General features: G+C 37.3%; 2 protein-coding genes and 1 pseudogene across 3 annotated transcripts in view; 2 read left to right on the forward strand and 1 right to left on the reverse strand.

The window, feature by feature from the left end:
• Positions 1-926: 926 nt before the first annotated feature.
• On the reverse strand, positions 927-3,921 carry LOC116578866 (annotated as a pseudogene).
• Positions 3,922-4,486: 565 nt separating this feature from the next.
• Positions 4,487-11,654, forward strand: CMTR2 (cap methyltransferase 2). 2 transcript variants are annotated; one of them, XM_032326081.1, is made up of 2 exons: positions 4,487-4,574; positions 8,114-11,654. In XM_032326081.1, the coding sequence occupies exon 2, from the start codon at positions 8,133-8,135 to the stop codon at positions 10,431-10,433; it is 2,301 nt and encodes a 766-aa protein (XP_032181972.1). In that variant the 5' UTR covers positions 4,487-4,574; positions 8,114-8,132; the 3' UTR covers positions 10,434-11,654. The 2 variants fall into 2 exon arrangements, with proteins under 2 accessions (XP_032181972.1, XP_032181973.1); XM_032326082.1 differs by having other exon boundaries at positions 4,528-4,806.
• A 299-nt stretch (positions 11,655-11,953) lies between these two features.
• Positions 11,954-23,554, forward strand: part of HYDIN (HYDIN axonemal central pair apparatus protein) — a 379,729-nt gene continuing 368,128 nt past the window's right edge. The window contains exon 1 of the mRNA XM_032326077.1: positions 11,954-12,205. The gene's annotated coding sequence lies outside the window, so the exon portion shown is untranslated. The remainder of the gene's footprint in view (positions 12,206-23,554) is intronic.

Genomic DNA, 23,554 nt, shown 5'->3' on the forward strand with positions numbered 1-23,554 from the left:
TGTTTTTGCACCACACCCAGTGCTCCATGCAATCCGTGCCCTCTCTAATACCCGCCACCTGGTTCAGATACCAGTTTTATTCATTCCTAACATTTCATCTTTTCCCCCAATTTTGTAAACCCTCCTGCTCTTAGGATAAAAGAAATGAAATATCATTTTAAATAAAACTTCTGGCCTCATATAAGCATTTCTCACCATGAATGTGGATTATAAAGTTGTTTTTAAATTACTAGAGGCAATTTCTAGGAATTCTCTGCAGAACAGATTGGCCTTAGAATGAGGCATAGCTAGGTCTAAACCCTGACTGTGCTTCTTACTGACTCCATGACCTTTGGAAAATCGCTTAATCACTTTGATCCTTGTTTATAAAAGGGGGACAATACGTGTATCTACTTCATGGAGTTGTTGAGAGGATTAAATGAATTTAAAAAGGCAGTTTTCAGTGCTAAGCACATATTTTGTACTCAAAAACTGTTAGTTAATGTTGTGATTATTTTAGTAAAGACTGGCTCAGTATATGCTTTGTTGTTTGAAATACTCCTGATAATATTTATAAAGCTTAGGGAACATAGTAATTGTATTTAAGAGATCATATAGCCCTCATCTAGCATCTAATCCCCTAAAAGAACAATATCCACAGCTTTTCATTTTAAGTTAATATTGATCAAGAATCAGAGGTAAAAAGCAACCAACTCCCACCCATAGCTAAAACGAAAGATTCATGACACCAAAAGTTGGTGAGGATATGAAGGAACTAGAATTCTTTGTTGTTGTTTAGTTTTTATTTCATAATCATAAACTTAACTCTGTAATCTAAGTTGACTTGGAGGGGGATAAGGAAAATATGGAACCATGGAACTGCTCCAGGGAACACAAAGATCATAGGATATTTTCAGCAGATGGGGGTGAGGGGGTCCTCTCCTAAGCTACGCGAGGAAGAATCTGGTGCTTGAGATATGATACAAGTCAAATTTATTAGACTTGTCCACATCAGCAATGGTGATCTTCTTGGTGGTCTTGCCCTTCCTGGATCCAAGGTGTTCTGTGGCTGCTACAATATTCCTGCCCTCTCTCACCTTGCCAGAGACCACATACAAACATGCCATCCAATCATTCAGTTTTGGCAGTGCAGATGGAAAACTGGGAACCATTTGTGTGGGGTCCGGCATTTGCCAAGGACAAGATGCCAGGGCCCATATGCTCCAGGATGAAATTCTCATCAAATTTTTCCCCCTAGATGGATTTGCTGCCAGGGCCATTATGGCGTATGAAGTCACCTCCTCCCCGCCACCCCCCCCTCCCCCGGGCCTGTAAATCCTGGAATAATACTGTCAAAGCAGGTAATTTTATAACCAAATCCTTTCTCCTCAGTTCTCAGAGAATGCAAGTGTTCTGCCGTCTTTGGAGCTTTGTCTGCAAACAGCTCAAAGGAGATGCACCCCAAAGGCTCACCGTTCCTGGCAATGTCCAAGAACAAGGTAGGGTCGACTGTGGCTGGGTGGTGTCTACAAGGGCCAGAATTATTAAGTATGGTGAGTAGGAATGTAAAATAGTTCAAACACTTTGAGAAAACTGTTTGGATGTTTCTTCAAAGTTACACGTAGCTCTACTTACCCCAAAGTAAAGAAAACATATGCTTACAGAAATGTCTTGTGCTAGAATGTTCATAGCAGGTTTATTCATGATAGCCTCAAACTGGAAACAGAACTCAGATGTCCATCAACAAAAGAATAGATAACTAAATTATGGTCTATCCATACAATGACATACTAATTAGCAGTAAAAAAGGAATGAGCATCAAATATATAAAACAACATGAATATTGAATCTTGACAGGGTGAATCTTGACAGGGGTCAGAACGTGCTGCCCCAAAATATGGTGACTGGCGTATGAAATATTTTAAGTTAAAGGAATTTGAGAAAAGGTAGGTTCAGGAAGGACCCTCTGACTTTGCCCTGAAGCAGGTCATAAGATCCTGATGTGAGACTGGCATTCCCTATAACTGGAGGAAAGGAACATCCTTATCTGAAGAGGGAAGAACTTCAAGAGGACTCTGGATGAACAGGCCTTGCTAAATTTCCCCGACTGTACTACTCTAAGCTCATACCCATTTGTCACACTTTCCCACAACTTTCTACTCCTCATTAAACTTAGTACAAAAATACTCAGATTTTTTTTTAAAGGATTTTATTTATTTATTTGACAGAGAGAGAGATCACAAGTAGGTAGAGAGGCAGGCAGAAAGAGGGGGAAGCAGGCTCCCTGCTGAACAAAGAGCCTGATGTGGGGCTCGATCCCAGGATCCCAGAACCATGACCTGAGCTGAAGGCAGAGACCCAACTTTCTGAGCCACCCAGGTGCCCCCTAAATACTCAGATTTAACAGTTTCTCCAGATCTTCATTTCCTTGGGGGAGGCTCCCATGGCCCATAAAACATGTTAGTAAATTTACATGCTTTCCTCTTGTTAATCTATCTTTTGTTACAGAGCCCCAGCTGAGAATTTAGAAGGGTAGAAGGGAGAGACTATTTTTCTTCCCTACCAAAAAAAAAAGCTTACTGGGTGGAAATGGGCTGCAAAGAAACAAACTGTAATGACTGAATTTATATAAAATTCTAAAACGGGCAAAATAAACTATGACCGTATGAAACAGAGCAGCGGTTGCTTCTTGGGAGTGGGAGATTGACTGGGAAGGGGCTTAAGGGAACTTTCTGGAACATTTAATAGCTGTTTGGCAAAGTAGTTGAATAGTGCCTCTAGGATTTCAGCATATGACTGCGTATAATTAGAAAATTTAAAAAAAGGGGGGGGGGCAACTAACCTGTCAATTTGGAAGTTCTTGGGAGATCTTTTCTGTCCAAACAGCTTTCCATGGGTTGCTCCTCATGCTCTCCAGAACTTATATTTTTCCTTTTTTGTTTTTGCCAGTATAATGTATAATTGTAACTCATTACAGGGTTAGTTTACATTTCCCCAAAGACTAATGAAGTTGGACATCTTTTCATGTGTTTATTGGACTTTTGGATATCATCTTTTAGAAGTGTTTGTTCTGGGACTTTTTTTTTTTTTTGGCCCATTTTTTCCACTAGGGCATCTTTTCTTATTTTTTTTGTAGGAGTTATATATTTTGGATACAAGGCCTTTGTCATATGTATGTATTGTAAATATCTTCTCTCACTCTTATGTTGTCTTTTCACTCTCAATGGTGTCTTCTGGTGAATAAACATTCTTAATTTAATATGGTTCAATTTATATATTTTCCCTTTATGTTTAGTGCTTTTTCTGCTTTGTTGGAAACTTTTTGCCTAATTCAAGGTCACGAAGATGTTTTCTGCTGAAAGTGTTGCTTGACTTTTAAAATATAGATTGGCAACCCAAATGAAATATATTTTTATGATGGAGGTAAAAGTCCAAATAAATTTTTTTCCATATGAATATCCAAATGACCTAGCACCATTTTTTTGAAAAGACAATTGTTTTCCCTCAATTGATGCACATTCTGGAGGACTTGTAAAATAATGTATTTTATATACATATATATATAATTTATATAAATGGTTCAAACTCTACACACAGTTCTGTTTTCCTATTTTTATGCAACACTGTTGACACACATAACCCATTATTAGATGAATAGTATCCCATTTTATGGACGTATCATGAAGAATTCAATTATTTCCCTAAAAGCAGACATTTAGAGTTTCCAGTTTTCGTTACTGCTGTTGTTAAGGTGCTGAAATGAACATTTTGTTCAAAGAGAGTGCCTGTTTGTTTCCGAAGGATAAAGTGCGAAGCGTGGGAATCCCCCAGCTCAGGTGCAAGGCCATTTTAAAGTTTGCCTTCTGTAAGGATTATGCCAGTTTTTATGCCCACCCACAGTCTAGAAACGTGTTTCATCATATTCTCGCCAAGAGTGGCCATTATCGATCTTTTTAATCTTTGCTAAATTAGGTGAAAAGGAAATTTATTGTTTTCATTTCCAACTTTTTTTTTTTTTATAATAGGTTAAAATTTTTTGTATATCCTTATTGGCTTTTTTACTTGTTTTGAATGGCCTGTTCAACTTTTCGCCCAATTTTCCTTTGAGATTGTCTTTTCCTTACTGGTTTATAAGCATATATATGTTATAATAACAGAGTGTTCTCTTGCAGTTTCCCTTGTTTGGCTTTTAAGCTCATACTGTCCAACACCGGTTTTAACTTGCATGAGAAACCACCTTCTGCCTAACAGCCTTAAAAAGCCTTCACTGCCCAAAGGCCAGGTGGGCGGAGCCAGCGTGCTCTGGGAGGGTTGCCCCTCCCCTACTCACGGAGGGGGCGGGGACAAAAGACGCCCCGCCTCCGCGAGCACGCTCCGTTGCCATGGAAGCCGTGGGCGCGGATCTTGGCGCTTCCCAGCTTCAGTACCTGGCTGAGAAACGAAACCTAGGTAGCGAGGGCTTCGGGCGGCGAGAGTCGCCGGCGTGCGTAACGTTGACGCGTGACGCCAGCCCGGCCTCGAGGCGCGTGCGCAATGTGTCTTTCAGGGCCCTCGGGCCACTGTCTGCCGACGTTCGGCGGCGGCGCAACCTGGAGGTGGGTTCCCGCTTCTGGTGTGGCGGGGGCGGGCCAGGGCTTCATTCTCGGCCTCTCGGAGCGCCACCTACCTCTGCAGAGGCAGGGAGGCTGGGGTCGCCGCAGACTTTAGGAGCGACCGTTCCGGGAAGCGGCCCGGGAGCGGAAGTGGAGGATGGTTCCCTCGAGTGAGGAGAGAGCGTGAAGCGCTGCCTCTCTAGACTCGGGGGGGCCGAGGTGGGCGTGAGCGAAGGTAATCAGACCCGGGTTCTGAGGCCGGGTCCTCCTGCGACTTCCAGAGGGTGAAGCAGGGGCTGGGACGGAGGTTCCTCCAGGTTAGGAGGGATCGGGCCGCTCGAAGGGAGCTTGGGACTCACTTCCATCAGGTGAAAGGTGATCGTGGGTGCCCCTGGCCCAAATTAAAGCGCTGGATACACTCTAGCTCATTATTTTCACCGTTGCTGGGAGGAGGAGTTGCCAGAAACACTTCTAAAACTCCTTTGTAAGCGTTAATTGGAGAGAGCACTGTTGATGAGATCTTGTGGGTTTTGTGTCAGGCCCACGAATTTTGCAGGTATTTCCTTTGTGGCTTCGAGCAGGGCGCTACAGGACTTTTCCACTCTAATCTGCAAAACAAGAATGGTAATGCTGACCCTCCTGGCAGAATTATGATGCCACAAAGCTCTATGGAGTGCTTAATGAAAGGGGCAGGGGAACATACGGAAACTTTTTCCCTTCTATTCTGTAAACCACGCGTTTTGTTGTTGTTTTTTTATTTTTGGTCGTGCATTGAAGTGCTGGAGTGAAGTTGAAGTGAATTATTATGACTCCTATTCAGAACCTAATCAGAGGAGTGCCCTTTGTGCTAAGTATCATATACATTCATTTGTTCAATAAATACTGTGTTTATTGTGTACCAAGCACTGTTGTAACCTTGGGGTGATATAAATGAGTCAACAAAGCAAAGATCCTTGCCTTGTGGAGCTTAGATTCCAGTTTGGGGAAGACAAAAAATAAACATAATAAGCAAAATATAGTAGAAGGAAAAGAAAGTCATGGAAGAAGAAAAGTACAGCTAGACCCATACCTTTACCGTTGGTGATAGTGCAAGATGCAACTAGGGTGTCAGGGTAGATTTCATAGAATAATTACACCTGAGTAAATATTCGAAAGAGATGAGGGAGTTAGCTATGCAGGCAGTCTGGAGGAAGAGGGTTCCAGGAAGAGGAATTGATCGAGACTTGCAAGTTGCGCTGTATCTGGTGGTAAGTGAACAGGAATAAAACTTGTGTGGCTGGAGCAGAATGAATAAGGAGAATAATAGACAATTAGGTTAGTGACAATTAGGTTGGGGCTGGAGGGCAGAAATCTTCAAGGTCCTTGTAGGCTACTGTAAGGACTCTGGCATTTACTTTGAGTGAAATGGGGAGCCAAAGCAGGCAAAGATAGAAGGGACCAGTTAGAAGGCTATGGCAGTAATCCAGCAGAGAATTGACAGTGTCTACAATCAGGAGGCTGGTAGCTGGAGGTTGGTGGCTTCTGGGAATTTGATAGGAGGAAACGAAGGTGGGATTATAGACCTGAGCATTATTCAAAATATACATATATATAGTCAATATCTATAATTTGTATATAAATATATCAGATATAGTCTTGAATTGTGTACCACAGGTGTAGTCCAGAAGAACAGAGGTGTGTTTGAATCACTTTAGTTTTTCTCATGTGAAGGTAATTATCTGTTAGCTTATGTAAGATTTCAGAGCTTATCTACAGCCATTAATTAGTATGTGAAATTAGACTAAAATCAGATTTTTTTCCAAGATAGACTATAGTTGCCATCTAAACATGGTTGTAGTTTCCAGTAAGCACAGTGGAAATTAAGACAAAATAACTTGTAATAAACCTTCGCTTGCTTTTGTCTAGTATTTTGTTGAATGTGACAATGCCTCATTTTTGCTTTCTTTCAGAAGTCTGTCTGAATATAGCTTCTAACTAAAAAAAAAAAAAAAAAAAAAAAAAAACCTAAGAAAAAGTTATTGCTGGGCAAGTGTGACCATTAACTATACACGTATTGTAAATATACCGTCATGAACAGAAATGGCTGAGAAGATACTTGTTATTTCAAGAAGCTTACAAGTTAGTTGAGTATACAGGGTTGTAAATAATTTAAACAAAACACAAGAGGATGAAAAAAGTGTGCTACAAGAACAGTACAAAATAAATGCTAATAGAATATAGTCTTTCGGGTATTGTGTTTATCGTGGCTCAGACTCACTTTTGTTTCCCATTTTAATCATGAAACATTGGCTTTTTGCGGGATGATGGTTGTGTTGTCAGTTTTTTGTGTTTTACTTTAGATTCCTTTTGAGAAACTGGTGTAGAATGCATTGAGTATACTAAGTAAATGCAGAGCTTAGGAACTTAAAGTGCCTATTAATTAACACTGAGCCAACAAGTACTATGTAATACTTACAGCTCTGTCTTCTGGGATGTGTAACATAGGCCAACACTATGCTATTAAGCCATGCTTCTTTCCCTTATATCTCTTTCCTTCTCCAGTGTTTTTGGTTTCTTAGGCGGTGTTAGAACACAGAATGTACATTGACTTGTTTATAATTTGTAAATTCAATGAGGATATTTCTTCAATTTAAAGATCCTCTATCAAAGTGTGTTACATTCTGGTGGCAAGAGGATACAGTATTTTATAGTGGAGGCATGGAGTTGTCTGAGCAGATAATAGAGGAATCTAGTTTAGAGACATGCCAGGTTGAGCTACAGTTCAGTTTCAGCATTGAGCTGAATAGAGAGGCTAACCAGTCAGGTACACCACAGTTAACAAGCAGTATGGTGATGAGTGTTAGTTGGTGGCCTGTAAAGGTGATTTGGTACTACATCACATGGGTACCAAAGTGCATGTCTTAGCAAAAGTGTGAGATCTGGATGGAGAATGTAGTTGGCAGTTGTAAATAAGTATGTTGGCAGAGAGGCCTGGTATCAATACCAGTAATGGGTTCAGGTGTAGAATCTTTTCCCGGAAGGAGGTGAGATTTGAAGGAACTACAAAAAGCTGAAAGTCACTTGTTAAAGCTTGGTCAAAGTTCGAGGGATGAATCTTAGTCTGACAGTGTGTTTGGGGCCGTGTGGGTGGTGTCTCAGCCATGGATAGAGGAAAATTTTGGGTAGGAGCTAGACAGATTATTCTGTTAATATGAGCCGCCATCACAGATGAATATTCGTTGGTATATGCTTTTTATATGCTAACATGTTTATCCTCATCTAAAAAAAAAAAATGATACCCTAACTTTTTAAAAATAAGAAACAGGCTCAAAGATGTAATTTGCCCAGGCCCACTTTTTAACTGTGGATTTGAGTTCAGGTCTGTTGGATGTAAAAGCCTTTACTCTTTCTTTATTCCAAATTGCTTCATTGTGTAACAGAATGTGCTGACATTAGTCTTCCCATTTTAGGTAGTTTGTCCTGGGTATGATCTGATTTGTTGTGGATGAGATTTCACTCACTAATAAATTTGATTCATTTAATTATGTGTTTTCTTTTTCTAGATTTTAATTTAATTTGAAAATGAGTAAGTGCAGAAAGCCACCACTGGGTTCAAGTCCTGAGACATTCAGCCCAGATGTTCTTGCTGACATTTTTGAACTCTTTGCCAAGAACTTTTCTTATGGCAAGCCACTTAATCATGAGTGGCAGTTACCAGATCCCAGTGAGGTTTTCACTTGTGATCACATGGAATTTAATACTTTGCTTGATTTGAAGAACTCCCTAAATGAAGTAAAAAACCTACTGAGTGATAAGAAATTGGATGAGTGGCACGAGCACACAGCTTTCACTAACAAAGCTGGAAAAATAATTTCTCATGTGAAAAAATCTGTGAATGCTGAACTTTGTACTCAAGCATGGTGTAAGTTTCATGAAATTTTGTGCAGTTTTCCACTTATTCCACAGGAGGCTTTTCAGAATGGAAAATTGAATTCTCTACACCTTTGTGAAGCTCCCGGAGCTTTTATAGCGAGTCTCAATCACTACTTAAAATCCCATCGATTCCCCTGTGATTGGAGTTGGGTAGCTAACACTTTGAATCCATACCACGAAGCAAATGACAATCTTATGATGATTATGGATGACCGACTTATTGCAAATACCTTGGGTTGTTGGTACTTTGGTCCAGATAACACTGGTGATATCATGACCTTGAAATACCTGACTGGACTTCAGAACTTCGTAAGCAACATGGCTCCTCTTCACTTGATCACCGCAGATGGGAGTTTTGATTGCCAAGGAAACCCAGGTGAACAAGAAGCTTTAGTTTCTTCTTTGCATTACTGTGAGGTTGTCACTGCTCTGACAACTCTTGGAAATGGTGGCTCTTTTGTTCTGAAGATGTTTACTTTGTTTGAACATTGTTCCATAAACCTGATGTACCTGCTAAACTGTTCCTTTGACCAAGTCCATGTTTTTAAACCTGCTACTAGCAAGGCAGGTAACTCAGAAGTCTATGTGGTTTGTCTCCACTATAAGGGAAGAGAGGCAATCCATCCTTTGTTATCCAAGATGGTCCTGAATTTCGGGACAGAAATGACCCAGAAAGCTCTCTTTCCCCATCATGTGATTCCCGAATCCTTTCTTAAAAGGCATGAAGAATGTTGTATGTTCTTTCATAAATACCAGCTAGAGACTATTTCTGAGAATATTCGTCTGTTTCAGTGCATGGGAAAAGGGGAACAAACAAAGCTGAATAATTTAAGGGACTGTGCTGTTCAGTATTTCATGCAAAAGTTTCAGTTGAAGCCTCTTTCCAGAAATAATTGGCTAGTGAAAAAATCTAATATTGGTTGTAGTACAAATACAAAATGGTTTGGGCAGAGGAACAGATATTTTAAAACCTATAACGAAAGGAAAATGCTGGAAACCCTTTCATGGAAAGATAAGGTGGCCAAAGGATACTTTAATAGTTGGGCAGAAGAACATACTGTATATCATTCTGGGCAAAATTCTCTCTTAGAAGGGACAGCTTCCAGTCTTGAGTGTCACTTGTGGCATATTTTAGAGGGAAAGAAACTGCCGAAGGTAAAGTGTTCTCCTTTCTGCGACGGTGAAATTTTAAAGACTCTTAATGAAGCAATTGAAAAGTCATCAGGAGGAGCCTTGAATTTGGATTCCAAGTTCTGGCCCAAACAGCAGTTTTATTGTTCTTGTCACATTTTTACTGAAGAACTGATATTTTCTGAGTTGTTTAACCTAACCAAGTGCCTTCAGGATGAGCAGGTGGTAGAACCCAGCAACCAAATGAAGTGCCTGCTTGTGGGCTTTCCAACCCTCCGTGATATCAAAACACATATACCGCTGGAAGTTCACCTCTTGGAATCAACTGAACTCATGACTTTCAGCTGTTCATTGCTTCATGATGGAGACCCGACTTACCAGCAGCTGTTTCTGGACTGCCTTCTACAATCATTGCAGCAGCTTCATACAGGGGATGTTATGATTTTGCCTGTACTTTCTTGTTTTACAAGATTTATGGCCGGTTTGATCTTTATACTGCACAGCTGTTTCAGATTCGTCACATTTTCTTGTCCCACTTCTTCTGAGCCCCTGAAGACCTGTGCAGTCCTGCTGTGTGTTGGTTATCAGGACCTTCCAAATCCTGTTTTCCAGTATCTGCAGAATGTGAATGAATTGTTGAGCTCTTTGCTTAAATCTGAGGCACCCCAGCAGGTTTTACAGTTTGTGCCAATGGAGGTGCTCCTTAAGGGGGCACTACTTGATTTTTTGTGGGATTTGAATGCTGCCATTGCTAAAAGGCATTTGCACCTAATTATTCAAGGAGAGAGAGAAGAAATCATCGGCAGCCTTCAGCTATGACATTGAACTTGTCCTTTCTGAGATTTAACTTTATGGCTTCTTATGGTTTCCATTGTTAATTTCAGTCCTTTGCTATTTAAAAACCATTCATTTGGGGGAAGGGCCAACTTTTGCATCATTGAAAGTCTCATTATTTTGGGAAAACCACCAGCTAGTTCTGATCTCCTATACATGCCTGTAGGCATGGAGTTTGCCATGTGGTGCAGTCTCTCCAGTGATGATATTCAGCCTCAGACATGAGACGTGTGTATACAGTTGGGATGGACACATGCATGCTTACTTAAGCAGTTTACTTGGTCTTATTTATCTGTTTTAAGATTTACACCCATGTGCCTTCCTTCAGATTAGATTTTTTCCCAACTGATTTCCTCATTGGCTAATGCTGTTAATAAATCAAGAGAGGTCTCTTATGAAAGGAGTGAACCACTCCTCAGCAGCACTCGTTCTTTAATACTGACCGTGTCACTTATGGATTCGGGGGAACTCCTCTTGCCAGATGTTCAGTATGTGCCATTCCTTGCCTTTAGGCCACTGACCCAATTTACTTGTGTGGTTTAAATGAAGCTGTGTGCTGTTTCCTGAATATTTAATGACCACAGCCATCCAGCTGGGAAGGATATCAGGACAGCTTCAAACCAAAGATCATGTTTAAAACAATGAAAAATCACTGTGTCTAGTACACACCTGTATCATGAAAAGTTTCATTTAGGAATGGTGTAGAAATCTTTAACTTCCGGGAAATAATCTGTGAGCTAACAGATTTTTTTTAGATTGTAAAATAGTGTGTATGGACTCCTTTCGGGGACATATGAATGTAATGAACATGGTGAATCCTAAAGAAAAATTTTAACACTTCCAGAATGATGGCTCAGCATTCAAAACTTTTCAGTCTTTTTCTTTGAAAGTAGCACTTTACCAAAAGATTGACCATGAGATGGTCATTTTATCAGTTGTGTCTGATTTCTTTTGAATTATATGTATTTGATGTGTAAATGAGCTTTTCTGGCAAACTGTATTAAGCAGATCTTCATTACTTCGAAGTTCCACAAAGTGGGGAATGTTTATATTCTCACATGTGCATTTTAGACATTTTTGTTAGTTATTAAAAAATAGATGTATTTTCTGATGTATTTGGTTGATAAATATTAATCTGAATTTTTTTCATGTTCTTTGCTATTTTGAGTTCCATTATAGATTCATGAATAAAGTCATTAGCAGAGAGATTTTGTGTTCGTCTTTTTTAAGGAGAATCATGGGGGAAGTTAAAAATATATCTTGGAAACATTTTTTTTAAAGGAAGGTTTGAATGGGAGTTAATGTTCCTTCATTTCCTCTGATTTGTATTCATTAAAATTTAGTCCTTAATATTGTAATATTTATAGAATTTCTACTTCAGGAAAGAAACTGAATACTGGTACTGGTGTTAAAACTTTCTTTTAAGCACTTCAAATAAGCATTGAATGCTTTCGTGGTTTTTTGTTTTGTTTTATTTGTTTATTTGTTTTTTTTTTTTACACTAATCCATCTCTGTTGGAATACATAGCATAATGGTGTATATTAGAATATATTTTGGTATTTAACTTGACTTTTGGAATCAGTTGCTGTTCATCTGATTTTTTTGGATTCACATTTGCTCCATAGGTGAGAATAGGACTTGAAGGTTCAGATTGAACTTGATGTGGATGACAGGTACCAATGACTTAGGAACTTCTCTTTGAGAAAAAAGGGAGGAAAAGTGCTGTCCAAAAAATGAATGACAAGAAGACTGTAAGGTGAGACATGATTTATATAGTAAAATAGGGTTCCTTTTTTTTTTTTAAAGATTTTATTTTATTTTATTTATTTGACAGAGAGACATCACAAGTAGGCAGAGAGGCAGGCAGAGAGAGAGAGAGAGGAGGAGCAGACTCCCGCTGAGCAGAGAGCCTGATACGGGACTCGATCCCAGGACCCTGAGATCATGACCTGAGCCGAAGGCAGCGGCTTAACCCACTGAGCCACCCAGGCGCCCTAAAATAGGGTTCTTTAAAAAAAATTATTTTTGTAGATTTTGAGATTTTTAACTTAATTGTTGAAATTAAGAGTTTTGTTGAAAAAAGTATTTTAACAACCAGAAAATATAAACTTCATAAATGTGTTTTCTAAAACTTAGATGAGAAACAGGTTTTATAAATTTAATTTTTCCACTGTTCATTTTTGTCCTCCCTAGGAAAAATATATTTTAGTGGAGGCCTTTATATATTATCCTAATGTTGCTTAAATATTTTAATGCATTGAAAATATCTTTTCTCGAGTAAATTAAACATCAAGTTTGTGGACTTTATTCCATCTTTAAAATAGTTTTTTATGTTTAAAAAGATCCAGAGATCTTGGAGTGAAATGAAAAGTATTTAAAATACTAGGAAGAATTGGAAGAAAAAGTTGTTCGATACTTTTGTTATTTTACTTATTTTTGATGAGAATATACCTGGTCTTTAAAAATATGTAAACCTACTTTTCATTTCCAGTTGAACTCATAATAGTTAGACTGCTGTGGCATGGGTAAATGAAATCAGTTAATCCCTTACATTCTCATATTTTTAGAAATGAAAATGTTGATTATCAACCCAACCAAAATTTTATTTTCCATGTTTAAATACTTTTCCATATTTAAATTGATTTGAAAACAAAAGGGTAACACTTATACTTCATTTAGTGTATTTTTTTGCTTTATTCTGAGATTAAGAGATAGACATTTTTAGTTTCAATTTTTTAAATTATTTGAAACAAACGATTATCATTTTTAAGTTAAGCAGTACAAAGATTTTACAGCATTAGGTTTTTTTGCTAATTTTTGGTGTTCTAAAAAATAACATTTATTAATTAAACTGGTACAATTAGGCCTTATTTAAATGTCCTTTGTTACCTGTTTAATACATTTTGAAAAAAACTTAGACTTAATGTAAATATTATCCTCTGTTAAAATGATGAAAAATTATTATGCGTAGATGGTACAGATATGCAGGGCCTGACTGAAAATTTGTTTATTACATAGTTACTATTGAAAACAGAGATTCAATTGTTTGATAATAGGCCTCCCCAGCCCTTTTCTATCTTTTTTTTTTCCCCCCACTGGATTAAAAGTTATTTCAGGCTGATCTTGGGAGCAGAACTAACCATAAAACAAAAATTTCAGTATTCCCTAATGAATTTCTGTTGGATGGAAAGCATTTTTCAGAGCTGGCCTCATGATAGCAGGTGAACCAAAAGCGTATGACGTATAGTAACTCATAATAAGTAGCTATGTTTTAGGGCATGAATTTAAAGCAAAAATCCTCAAAATTTATAGTGAGTTCCTACTATTTTGTACTTTCTGATCAATGTATTCTTTATATAAAGTAGCAATCTTTGAATATGGAATTCTGTCCCCCCAATCTGTTATTTATATTTTCTTAGTTTGAACCAATACAGAAGATCAAAGTAACTTATCTTTGGATAAGTGTAAGTTTATATGATAATGTTTCGGGAAGAGGAGAAGCTGCTTTATAACCACAGATATGGTGAAGTTGTCTGCTGTTTTTTGTTAGTAAAAATATTTAGAAATGACCTGTCATTGAGCATGGGTTAGCATTTAATCTTACTCAAGTGAAAATTTTATTTAAAAGTCTTCTCTGCTTCTGGTCACATACAGGTTGTATACTCATTTACAAGTCGTACAAGTGTTTTCTCTAATTTTCTTGAGATTTTACTCTTTCTGCCTTTCCAGAGTATCTTTATAGCCCCAGTAACGTATAGTTCTGTGTTTACTGTGTGCCAAGTGTAGCAGCATCAGTATAGTCTGTTACTGGACTTTTAATATAATTTATTATTTAAAATTGCAGCCACATTATTGATTTGTGGGCTAAATTTGTCATGATATAATTAAAACATTTGTAGAGATTGCTCTTTAAACTGTTTGTGTACATTTTGCCAAAAAGCTACTATTACTAAAATGATTCCATAGACCTTTGTGGATAAATATATTTTATTTACCTTTGTATGTGCATCTTTTTGCTATTTAAACTTCTGCTTCAACACCAAATTATTTTACTGGGCAAGACAGATGTGCTTTTATGGTCTCGACTTTTGAGAATTTCTATTATTTTCAGTGAATTTCAGGATTGAAAAATTAGTCTACCTACTAGACCAGTTCAGAAACTTAAAAAGAAGCACAAACATATCCTAGTGATTTTTTTTTATTAGAGTAAACATCATTCCTGTAACTATTTGATAACTCCAGTAATGTTAATCTCTTCCTGGAGCTGTTACACTTACTGCTTGAATCATTCAATCTGAGTATTACCTTAAATAAAGCAATATTACATTGTTCCTTTTTTTTCCCACCATTCTTTCATTTTCTTTCCAGAATTATAAATTCAAGGGCAGAGTGCTATGGCATATATTTATTTTATATTTCATATTGTCAGTACAGGTGTTATTTTATATTTCGTGTAGTCAATATATGTGTCTTCAGAATACTCTTTTTTTATTATATAAAATTTACAAACATACACAAAATTAAAATCATATTAACAATCCTTGACCAGGTTCCATAACCACCAACATTTTGCTTAACTTGCTTTATCCTCCTACCTTTTTTTTTTTTTTTTTTTTGGAGTATTTGAAAACAAATTCATGGAATCTTAAACAGATAAGGACTTTATTGCATGTGACAAAATTAATATCACCCAATACTTAGTCCATGTTCAAATTTTCCAGGTTGTCTCAAAAGTGCCTTTTTGTGGTTGGTTTAAATAAAGATCCAAATAAGGCTGGCACATTGTATTTGCTTAATGTGCCTCTGAAGTCTCTCTATATAAAAGTCCCTCACCCTGTTCTGTAGCCCCAACATTTTCTTTTCTATGCCATGTTAACTGGCCTGTGCTTTTCCTCATGCTGAATTTGATTATGTTTTGATTTGTATCTCTATGCCACATATTTCTTATGAATTGGTAGTTAGAGGTAGAGGATTGATTACCTTTGGCAAGAAAACTTTGTAAATGGCACTGTGTACTTCCTTTTTTCGTCAGATCGGGAAGCACAAAATGGCTAGTTGCCCCATCTCAGTGACATTAAGGTCAGTTGGATTCAAATGTCAAACTTATTTATACACTGCATTTTTCTGTTGATCTTTCTTTTTCTTTTTTTTAAAGATTTTTTTTATTTATTTGCGAGAGATCACAAGTAGACAGAGAGGCAGGCAGAGAGAGAGAGAGAGAGAGAGAGAAGCAGTCTCCCTGCTGAGCAGAGAGTCTGATGCGGGACTGGATCCCAGGACCCTGAGATCATGACCTGAGCCAAAGGCAGCGGCTTAACCCACTGAGCCACCCAGGCGCCCTCTGTTGATCTTTCACTTCATCATTTTATATTTAATAGGTAGTGATACTTAGCTCTATTAGAGTTTGCAAGTTATTGATTAACAACATTTCTTCAGTTATTAACTGGACTTTATAATATGTACTTGAAGTCATCATCATTTGTTTTTTAAAAATAGTTTATTCAGGAAAAAACATGGAAAAAGTGCTTCATTTTGTAGAACACTTTATCAGTTTTCAGAAAAATAAGATGATGTTTTAGCAACCCTCAAAGGTGACTAATGAAATTTTATTTGGTGGTTTTTAAACTATCTTGAGGATTTCTTGGATGGTTGTGTATTTGATGTATTTTAACCAGTTACAAGTACTGTTCTCATTTGATGCTCAAATTATCCTATTTTGACTTGGGTGGGTGAGCGATGGGCTCCTTCAGGTTAATACCTATGTCATTTTTTACATAATTTAAACAGCCTTTGAAAGCTTCTCTGCTTTCTGGCACAACATATGCCCGTGTCATCTATATTTCTGCCCAGACCTGATTTCATCCTGACCTTAATGGGAATGTCTACAGTGCAGTGGATCTCAAGACTCTTTTACTCTCTTAAAAATTACTGAAGAATCCAAAGAGCTTTTGTCCATTGGAATTTTATCTTTTGGGATGTTCCATGTTAGAAGCTAAACCTCATAAAAATTTTAAGTTTCATTAATTGAGAAATAACAGTGGTAAAAGTACTGTGTTAACATAAACATATTTTACAAAAAATACTTTCAAAACAAAAGTTAGAAGCAGGGTAGTGTTTACATTTTTGCAGATATTTTTTGTCTTATAGTAGAAGACAGATTCTCATATTCATTTTACATTCAGTCTGTTTGCACTACATTGTTTTAGTTGAAGTACTTAAGAAAATCTGGACTTCAATAGGTAGTTGGAAAAGGAAGGTGTATTTTAATAACCTTTTCAGATAATTATGGATGTTCTTTGGTGCTCTTCCAAAACTTGACAGGTGATAAAGTTGATTGCAAAGAAGAATCTTAAACTATATTAATGAGACTTTTTGTACTCTGTTAAAGTCCATTGGTCTGTCTTGTACTTTGAAGGGATTGCTTACATGTGGTTTTGTAACCCCACAAATTCGTCATTTGGAAAATGCGTTCATTGAGTTATGCAGATCTTGCAAATGTTTTTGACATAATTTGATTTATATGGTACCCCAAAAAAATCACTTTTTAAACTCACTGCCGATCTTTTTTTTTTTGGATTGTTTATTTCTGCTTATTTAAAATTTAAAAAAAAATTTTTTAAATTAACATATAATGTATCATTAGCCCCAGGGGTACAGGTCTGTAAATTGCCAGGTTTACACACTTCACAGCATTCACCATAGCATATACCTTTCCCAATGTCCGTAACTCAACCACCCTCTCCCTACCCTGCTCCCCCCGGCAATCCTCAGTATGTTTTGTGAGATTAAGAGTCTCTTATCCCATCTTGTTTCATTTATTCCTTTCTTACCCCACCCCCCCCGCCGCCAAATTCCCCACTTTGCCTCTCAACTTCCTCATATTGGAGATCATAGCAATCGCACTACTGGTATTTACCCTAAAGATAAAAATGTAGAGACCCGAAAGGGCACATGCACCCGAATGTTTATAGCAGCAATGCCCACAATACCCAACTATGGAAAGAACCTAGATGTCCATCGATAGATTAATGGTTAACGAAGATGTGGTATATATATATACAATGGAATACTATGCAGCCATCAAAAGAAATGAAATCTTGCCATTTGTGACGATGTGGATGGAACTAGAGGGTATTATGCTGAGCAAAATAACTCACTGCTGATCTTATCAGAAAAAAATCTAAGTATTGAGAAGCTGTCGAACTCAGGGTGGTGGACAAAAATTTCTAAAATTTTAATTTTTGTTTGAATGCTTGAATTCTCTCTAAGCGACAACTTTGTCAGTTTTCCTTGAAGTGAGAGATCACCTTATTAATTATTAAGGAAATATCTGTTGAATTGTTGAATGAATACAAACTATAATTACCAACTATATAATAGCTATAGTTTGTCTCCCAGTTATTCTTCCAAGTAAATACTATGTTCCATGAAAAATACACAATTTCGGGGCACCTGGGTGGCTCAGTGTGTTAAAGCCTCTGCCCTCAGCTCAGGTCATGATCCCAGGGTCCTGGGATCGAGCCCCGCTTGGGCTCTCTGCTCAGCAGGAAGCCTGCTTCCCCCTGTCTCTCTACCTGCCTCTGCCTACTTGTGATCTCTGTCTTTCAAATAAATAAATAAAATCTTTAAAAAAAAAAAGAAAAGAAAAATACACAATTTCAGTTTGCAACTCGGTTGTAAAAATGCTTTTCCTGGGGACAGCCATTCTACGTTGGTATGCAGTGGAAATGCTTTATATGTATTTCCCATTTCTTCACCTAGAATATTTAAGTCATTTGCTCAAGGGTCAAAACTTACTAAGTTGGATTATTTTTACTACTTCAGGATATTCTTAAGTTAAAAAATCACTTTTTTTCTACTGCCACGAATATGTGCATTGAAGAATGCAATGACAACTTAGAGGAGTTTAGTGCCACTATCTTGATTTGTGCTAAGGCACCAGCAGTTTTTTCCACCACTGCTTTTGGCTCATCATAGTATAAAGCGGAAATACATAATGTCTTGGTTTGGATCCACAGACCATAATTTGAGAACTGCTATCCTAGTCTATTCCCATTGTATCAGCTACTAATTTTTAAAAATGTATTTATTTTTTAAAAATTAAAGTTTATTTTAATATTATTTACATTCATGAGTTATTCCTATTTTTGAGGCTTTTATTTTTTATTATTTATTTATTTATTTTTAAGATTTTATTTATTTATGTGACAGAGAGATTACAAGTAGGCAGAGAGGCAGGCAGAGAGAGAGGAGGAAGCAGGCTCCCTGCAGAACAGAGAGCCCGATGTGGGGCTCGATCCCAGGACCCCGGGACCGTGACCTGAGCCGAAGGCAGAGGCTTTAATCCACTGAGCCACCCAGGCGCCCCTGAGGCTTTTAAAAAATATAAATGTTCAGTTTTTCCATTGCTAAAATCTGTGGAGATAAGTATATTTTCCTCTTTAGTTCTTTTTTTAAAATTTTATTTTATTGTGTTAGCCATCATATAGTACATCAGTAGTTTTTGCAATAGTGTTCTATGATTCATTGTTTGCATATAACACCCATGCAAGTGCTCCATGCAATACATGTCCTCCTTACTACCCATCACTGGGCTCACCCACCCCCCACCCCTCCTCTCTGAAACCCTCAGTTTGTTTCCCAGAGTCCACAGTCTCTCATGGTTTGTCTTCCCCTCTGATTCCCCTGACCCCTTCAGTTTTCCCTTCCTTTTCCTAATGTCCTCCATGCTATTCCTTCTGTTCCACATATAAGTGAAACCATATGATAATTTACTTTCTCTTCTTGACTTATTTCCCTCAGAATATTCTCTGGTTCCATCCATGTCATGGCAAATGGTGGGTATTCATCCTTTCTGATGGCTGAGTAATATTCCATTGTGTATATGGACCCCATCTTTATCCCTTCACCTGTTGAAGGGCATCTAGTCTCCTTCCACAGTTTGGCTATTGTGAACACTTGCTATGAACATTGGGGTACATGTAGCTCTTCTTTTCGCTACATCAGTATCTTTGGGGTAAATACCCAGTAGTGCAATTACTGGGTCATAGGGTAGCTCTGTTTTTAATTTTTTGAGGAATCTCCACATTGTTTTCCAAAGTGGCTGCACAAGCTTGCATTCCTGCTTACAGTGTAAGAGGGTTCCCCTTTCTCCACAACCTCTCCAACATTTGTTGTTTCTTGCCTTGTCAATTATTACCATTCTAACTGGTGTAAGGTGATATCTCAGTGTGGTTTTGATTTGAATTTCCCTGATGACTAATGATGTTGAACCTTTTTTCATGTATCCATTAGCCATTTGTATGTCTTTGGAGAAGTGTCTGTGCATGTCTTCTGCCCATTTTTTGACTTGATTGTTTTTTGGGTGTTGAGTTTGAGAAATTCTCTCTTTTTTTTTTTTAAGATTTTATTTATTTATTTGACAGAGAGAGATCACAAGTAGGCAGAGAGGCAGGCAGAGAGAGAGAGAGGAGGAAGCAGGCTCCCTGCTGAGCAGAGAGCCCAGTGCGGGACTCGATCCCAGGACCCTGAGATCATGACCCGAGCTGAAGGCAGCGGCTTAACCCACTGAGCCACCCAGGCGCCCCAGAGTTTTGAGAAATTCTTTATAGATTTTGGGTAATAGCCCTTTATCTGTAGTGTCATTTGCAAATATCTTCTCCCATTCTGTGGGTTGCCTCTTTGTTTTGTTGACTCTTCCGTTTGCTGTGCAGAAGCTTTTTATCTTGAAGTCCCAAAAGTTCAGTTTTGCTTTGTTGCCTTTGGAGACATGTCTTGAAAGATGTTGCTGTGGCCAATGTCAGAGAGGTTTCTGCCTATGCTCCCCTTAAAGATTTTGATGGATTCCTGTCTCACATTGAGGTCTTTCATCCATTTAGAGTTTATTTTTGTGTATTTATCTTGTGTATGGTGTAAGAGAATGGTTGAGTTTCATTCTTCTGCATGTGGCTATCCAATTTTCCCAGCACCATTTATTGAAGAGACTGTCTTTTTTCCATTGGATATTTTTTCTGGCTTTGTCAAAGATTTTTTTTTTTAAAGATTTTATTTATTTATTTTACAGAGATCACAAGTAGTCAGAGAGGCAGGTAGAGAGAGAGAGGGGGAAGCAGGCTCCTGCTGAGCAGAGAGCCCGATGTGGGGCTCGATCCCAGGACCCCGAGATCATGACCTGAGCCGAAGGCAGAGGCTTAACCACTGAGCCAGCTAGGTGCCCCGCTTTGTCAAAGATTATTTGACCATAGAGTTGAATATATATAGCTCGGCTCTCTATTCTGTTCCCTTGATCTGTTTTTGTACCAGTACTGTGCTGTCTTGGTGATCACAGCTCTGTAATATAGCTTGAAATCAGGCAAAGTGATGTCCCCAGCTTTGTTTTTCTTTTTCAACATTTCCTTGGCGATTCCAATTCTTTTCTGGTTCCCTACAAATTTGAGGATTGTTTGTTCCAGCACTTAGAAAAGTAGTTCTATTAAAGTGATTAATTAATGGATTTCCAAATACTGAACCCCTCTTAAATTTCTGGAATAAACACTACTTGATCATGATGGGTTTTTGGATTGTGTTTACTAATATTTTATTTATAATTTTTGCATTAATATTAATAAATGAGATTGGCTTATAGTTATTTTATTATGCAGTATTTGGTTTTAGAATTGATGTTAAATTTGCATTATAAAAATAATTTGGATGTTGTTTCAGTGCTCTGAAATGGCTTAAGCAGTGTTTACATAATCTGATCTTTACAAATTTAGTGGATTTCTTTGTGTAACTGACTGAGTCTACTGTCTTTTTGTCAGAGGAGCTCTTTTATGACTTTCTGTTTTTCTTTTTACATAATTCACTTGTTTAGAATGTTGTTTATTTCATCTATATATTATTTAAAATGTTTTTATTTCATTCATATAGTTGTACAAAGTAGTCTCATGATTTAAAAAAAATCCCATTTTGACCTTATTTCTTTTGTGTGCTTGTGCTTTCTTTTAGAAATCAAGTTAACAATTTCTGTTTTGTTGATTAGTTTTCAGAGAATGAGCTATTTTGGTTTACTAACTGTTTTTTTCTAACTCCTTGATTTATTTCTAAAAATTAAGATATAATTGACATGTAATATTATATTAGTTTCAGATATATAACATAATGGTTCAATATATATATATATATATATATATAGTGTGAAATGATCATCACAACAAGTTTTACATTTATCACTGTACAGTTATAATATTTTTCTTATAAGAAAGGTCTGCTTTCTTTGTATTTTGACTCTAACACAGTATTATTAAATATATATTATATATGTATCATATATGTTTTGTGTGTGTATGTGTGTGTGTGTGTGTGTGTGTGTGTGTGTGTGTGTGTGTATTTATTTATATTTGGATGAAACTCCTGCCTCTGGGGTGCCTGGATGGATCAGTTAGTTAAGCATCTGCCTTCGGCTCAGGTCATGATCCCAGGGTCCTGGGATGGACCCCCTCATTTTGCTCCCTCTCCTATGTGCTCCTGCTCTTTCTATTTCTGTCTCTTTCTCTGAAATACAGAAATAAAAAATCTTAAAAAACAAAACAAAACAAAAAACCCTGCCACTGGCAAACACCAATCTGTTCTCTGTATTCATGAGCTTGTTTAAATTTTTTAAAATATTATGCATATAAATGAGATCATATGGTATTTATCTTTTTCCATCTGACTTATTTCACTTAGCATAAAGCCCTTAAGGTCTATCACGTTGTTGCAAATGGCAGGATGTCCCTTTTTTTAAAATGGCTGAATAATATTTCATCTTTATTCATTCACCCATCAGTGGACACTTAGGCTATTTCCATGTTTTGGGTATTGTGAATAATGCTGCAATGAACATGGGAGTGAAGACATCTTTTTGAGGTAGCGTTTTTGTTTCTTTCAAATTAAAAACTCAAGTGGAATTGCTGGATCATATGATAGTTTTGAGGAACTTCCACACTGGTCCAGTGGAGTAAAACATAGAGGCTGCACCAATTTACATTCCCACCAACAGTGCATGTGCATTCCTTTTCCACATCCTCACTAACATTTATTTCTTTTTTTTTTTTTTTGTAATATCCATTCTAACAAGTGTGAGGTAATATCTCATTGTGGTTTTGGCTTGTATTTCCCCAATGATAAATAATGTTAAGTGTCTTTTCATGTACCTATTTGCCATCTCTATGTCTTTGGAAAAATGTCTATTCAGATCCTCTGCCCATTTTTTAATTAGGTTGTTGTTATTTTGCTCTCAAGTTGTTTGAGTTCTTTATGTACTTTGGATATTAACCCCTTATCTAATATATTATTTGCAATTATTTTCTCCATATTCATGAACATGGAATATCTTTCCATTTATTTGTGTCTTCTTTAATTCTTTCATTATTGTCTTATAGTTTTCAATGTATAGGTCTTTTACCTCTTTGGTTAAATTTATTCCTAGGTATTTTATTTTATTTTTTGACACAGTTGAAAATGGGATTGTTTTCTTAATTTTTCTTGTGTTAGTTTGTTATTAGTGTATAGGAACATAATAGATTTTTGTATATTGATTTGGAATCCTACAACTTTATTGAAATTTTTTTACTAGCTCTCACAGTTCTTTGGTAGTCCTAATATTTTCGGTTTATAATATGTCAATCGCAAATAGTGACAGTTTTACTTCTTTCTTTCCAATTTGGATGAATTAAAAAAAAAAACACCATTTACTAGAGAGAGAGAGAGAGCATGAGTGGGAAGAAGGGCAGAGGGAGAGGGAGAGGGAGAAACAGACTCTCCATGAGCAGAGAGCCCAACACTGCCAGATCCCAGGAACCTGGGTTCATGACTTGAGCTGAAGGCAGTTGCTTAACTGACTGAGTCACCTAGGTGCCCCATGGGTGACTTTTATTTCTTTCTCTTGCGAAGTGCTCTGGCTAGGATTTTTGATACTGTTTTGAACAGAAGTGGTGAGAGTGGGCAACCTTGTCTTATTCTTGATCTTAGAGAAAAGATTATAGTTTTTCACCACTGAATATGACATTAGCTGTCTGACTGTCATTTATGGCTGTTATGTTGAGGTATGTTCTCTCTATACCCAACTTGTTGAGAGTTTTGATTT

The sequence above is a fragment of the Mustela erminea genome, chromosome 19, assembly GCF_009829155.1.
Source record: "Mustela erminea isolate mMusErm1 chromosome 19, mMusErm1.Pri, whole genome shotgun sequence".
NCBI classification, from domain to species: Eukaryota; Metazoa; Chordata; class Mammalia; order Carnivora; family Mustelidae; genus Mustela; species Mustela erminea.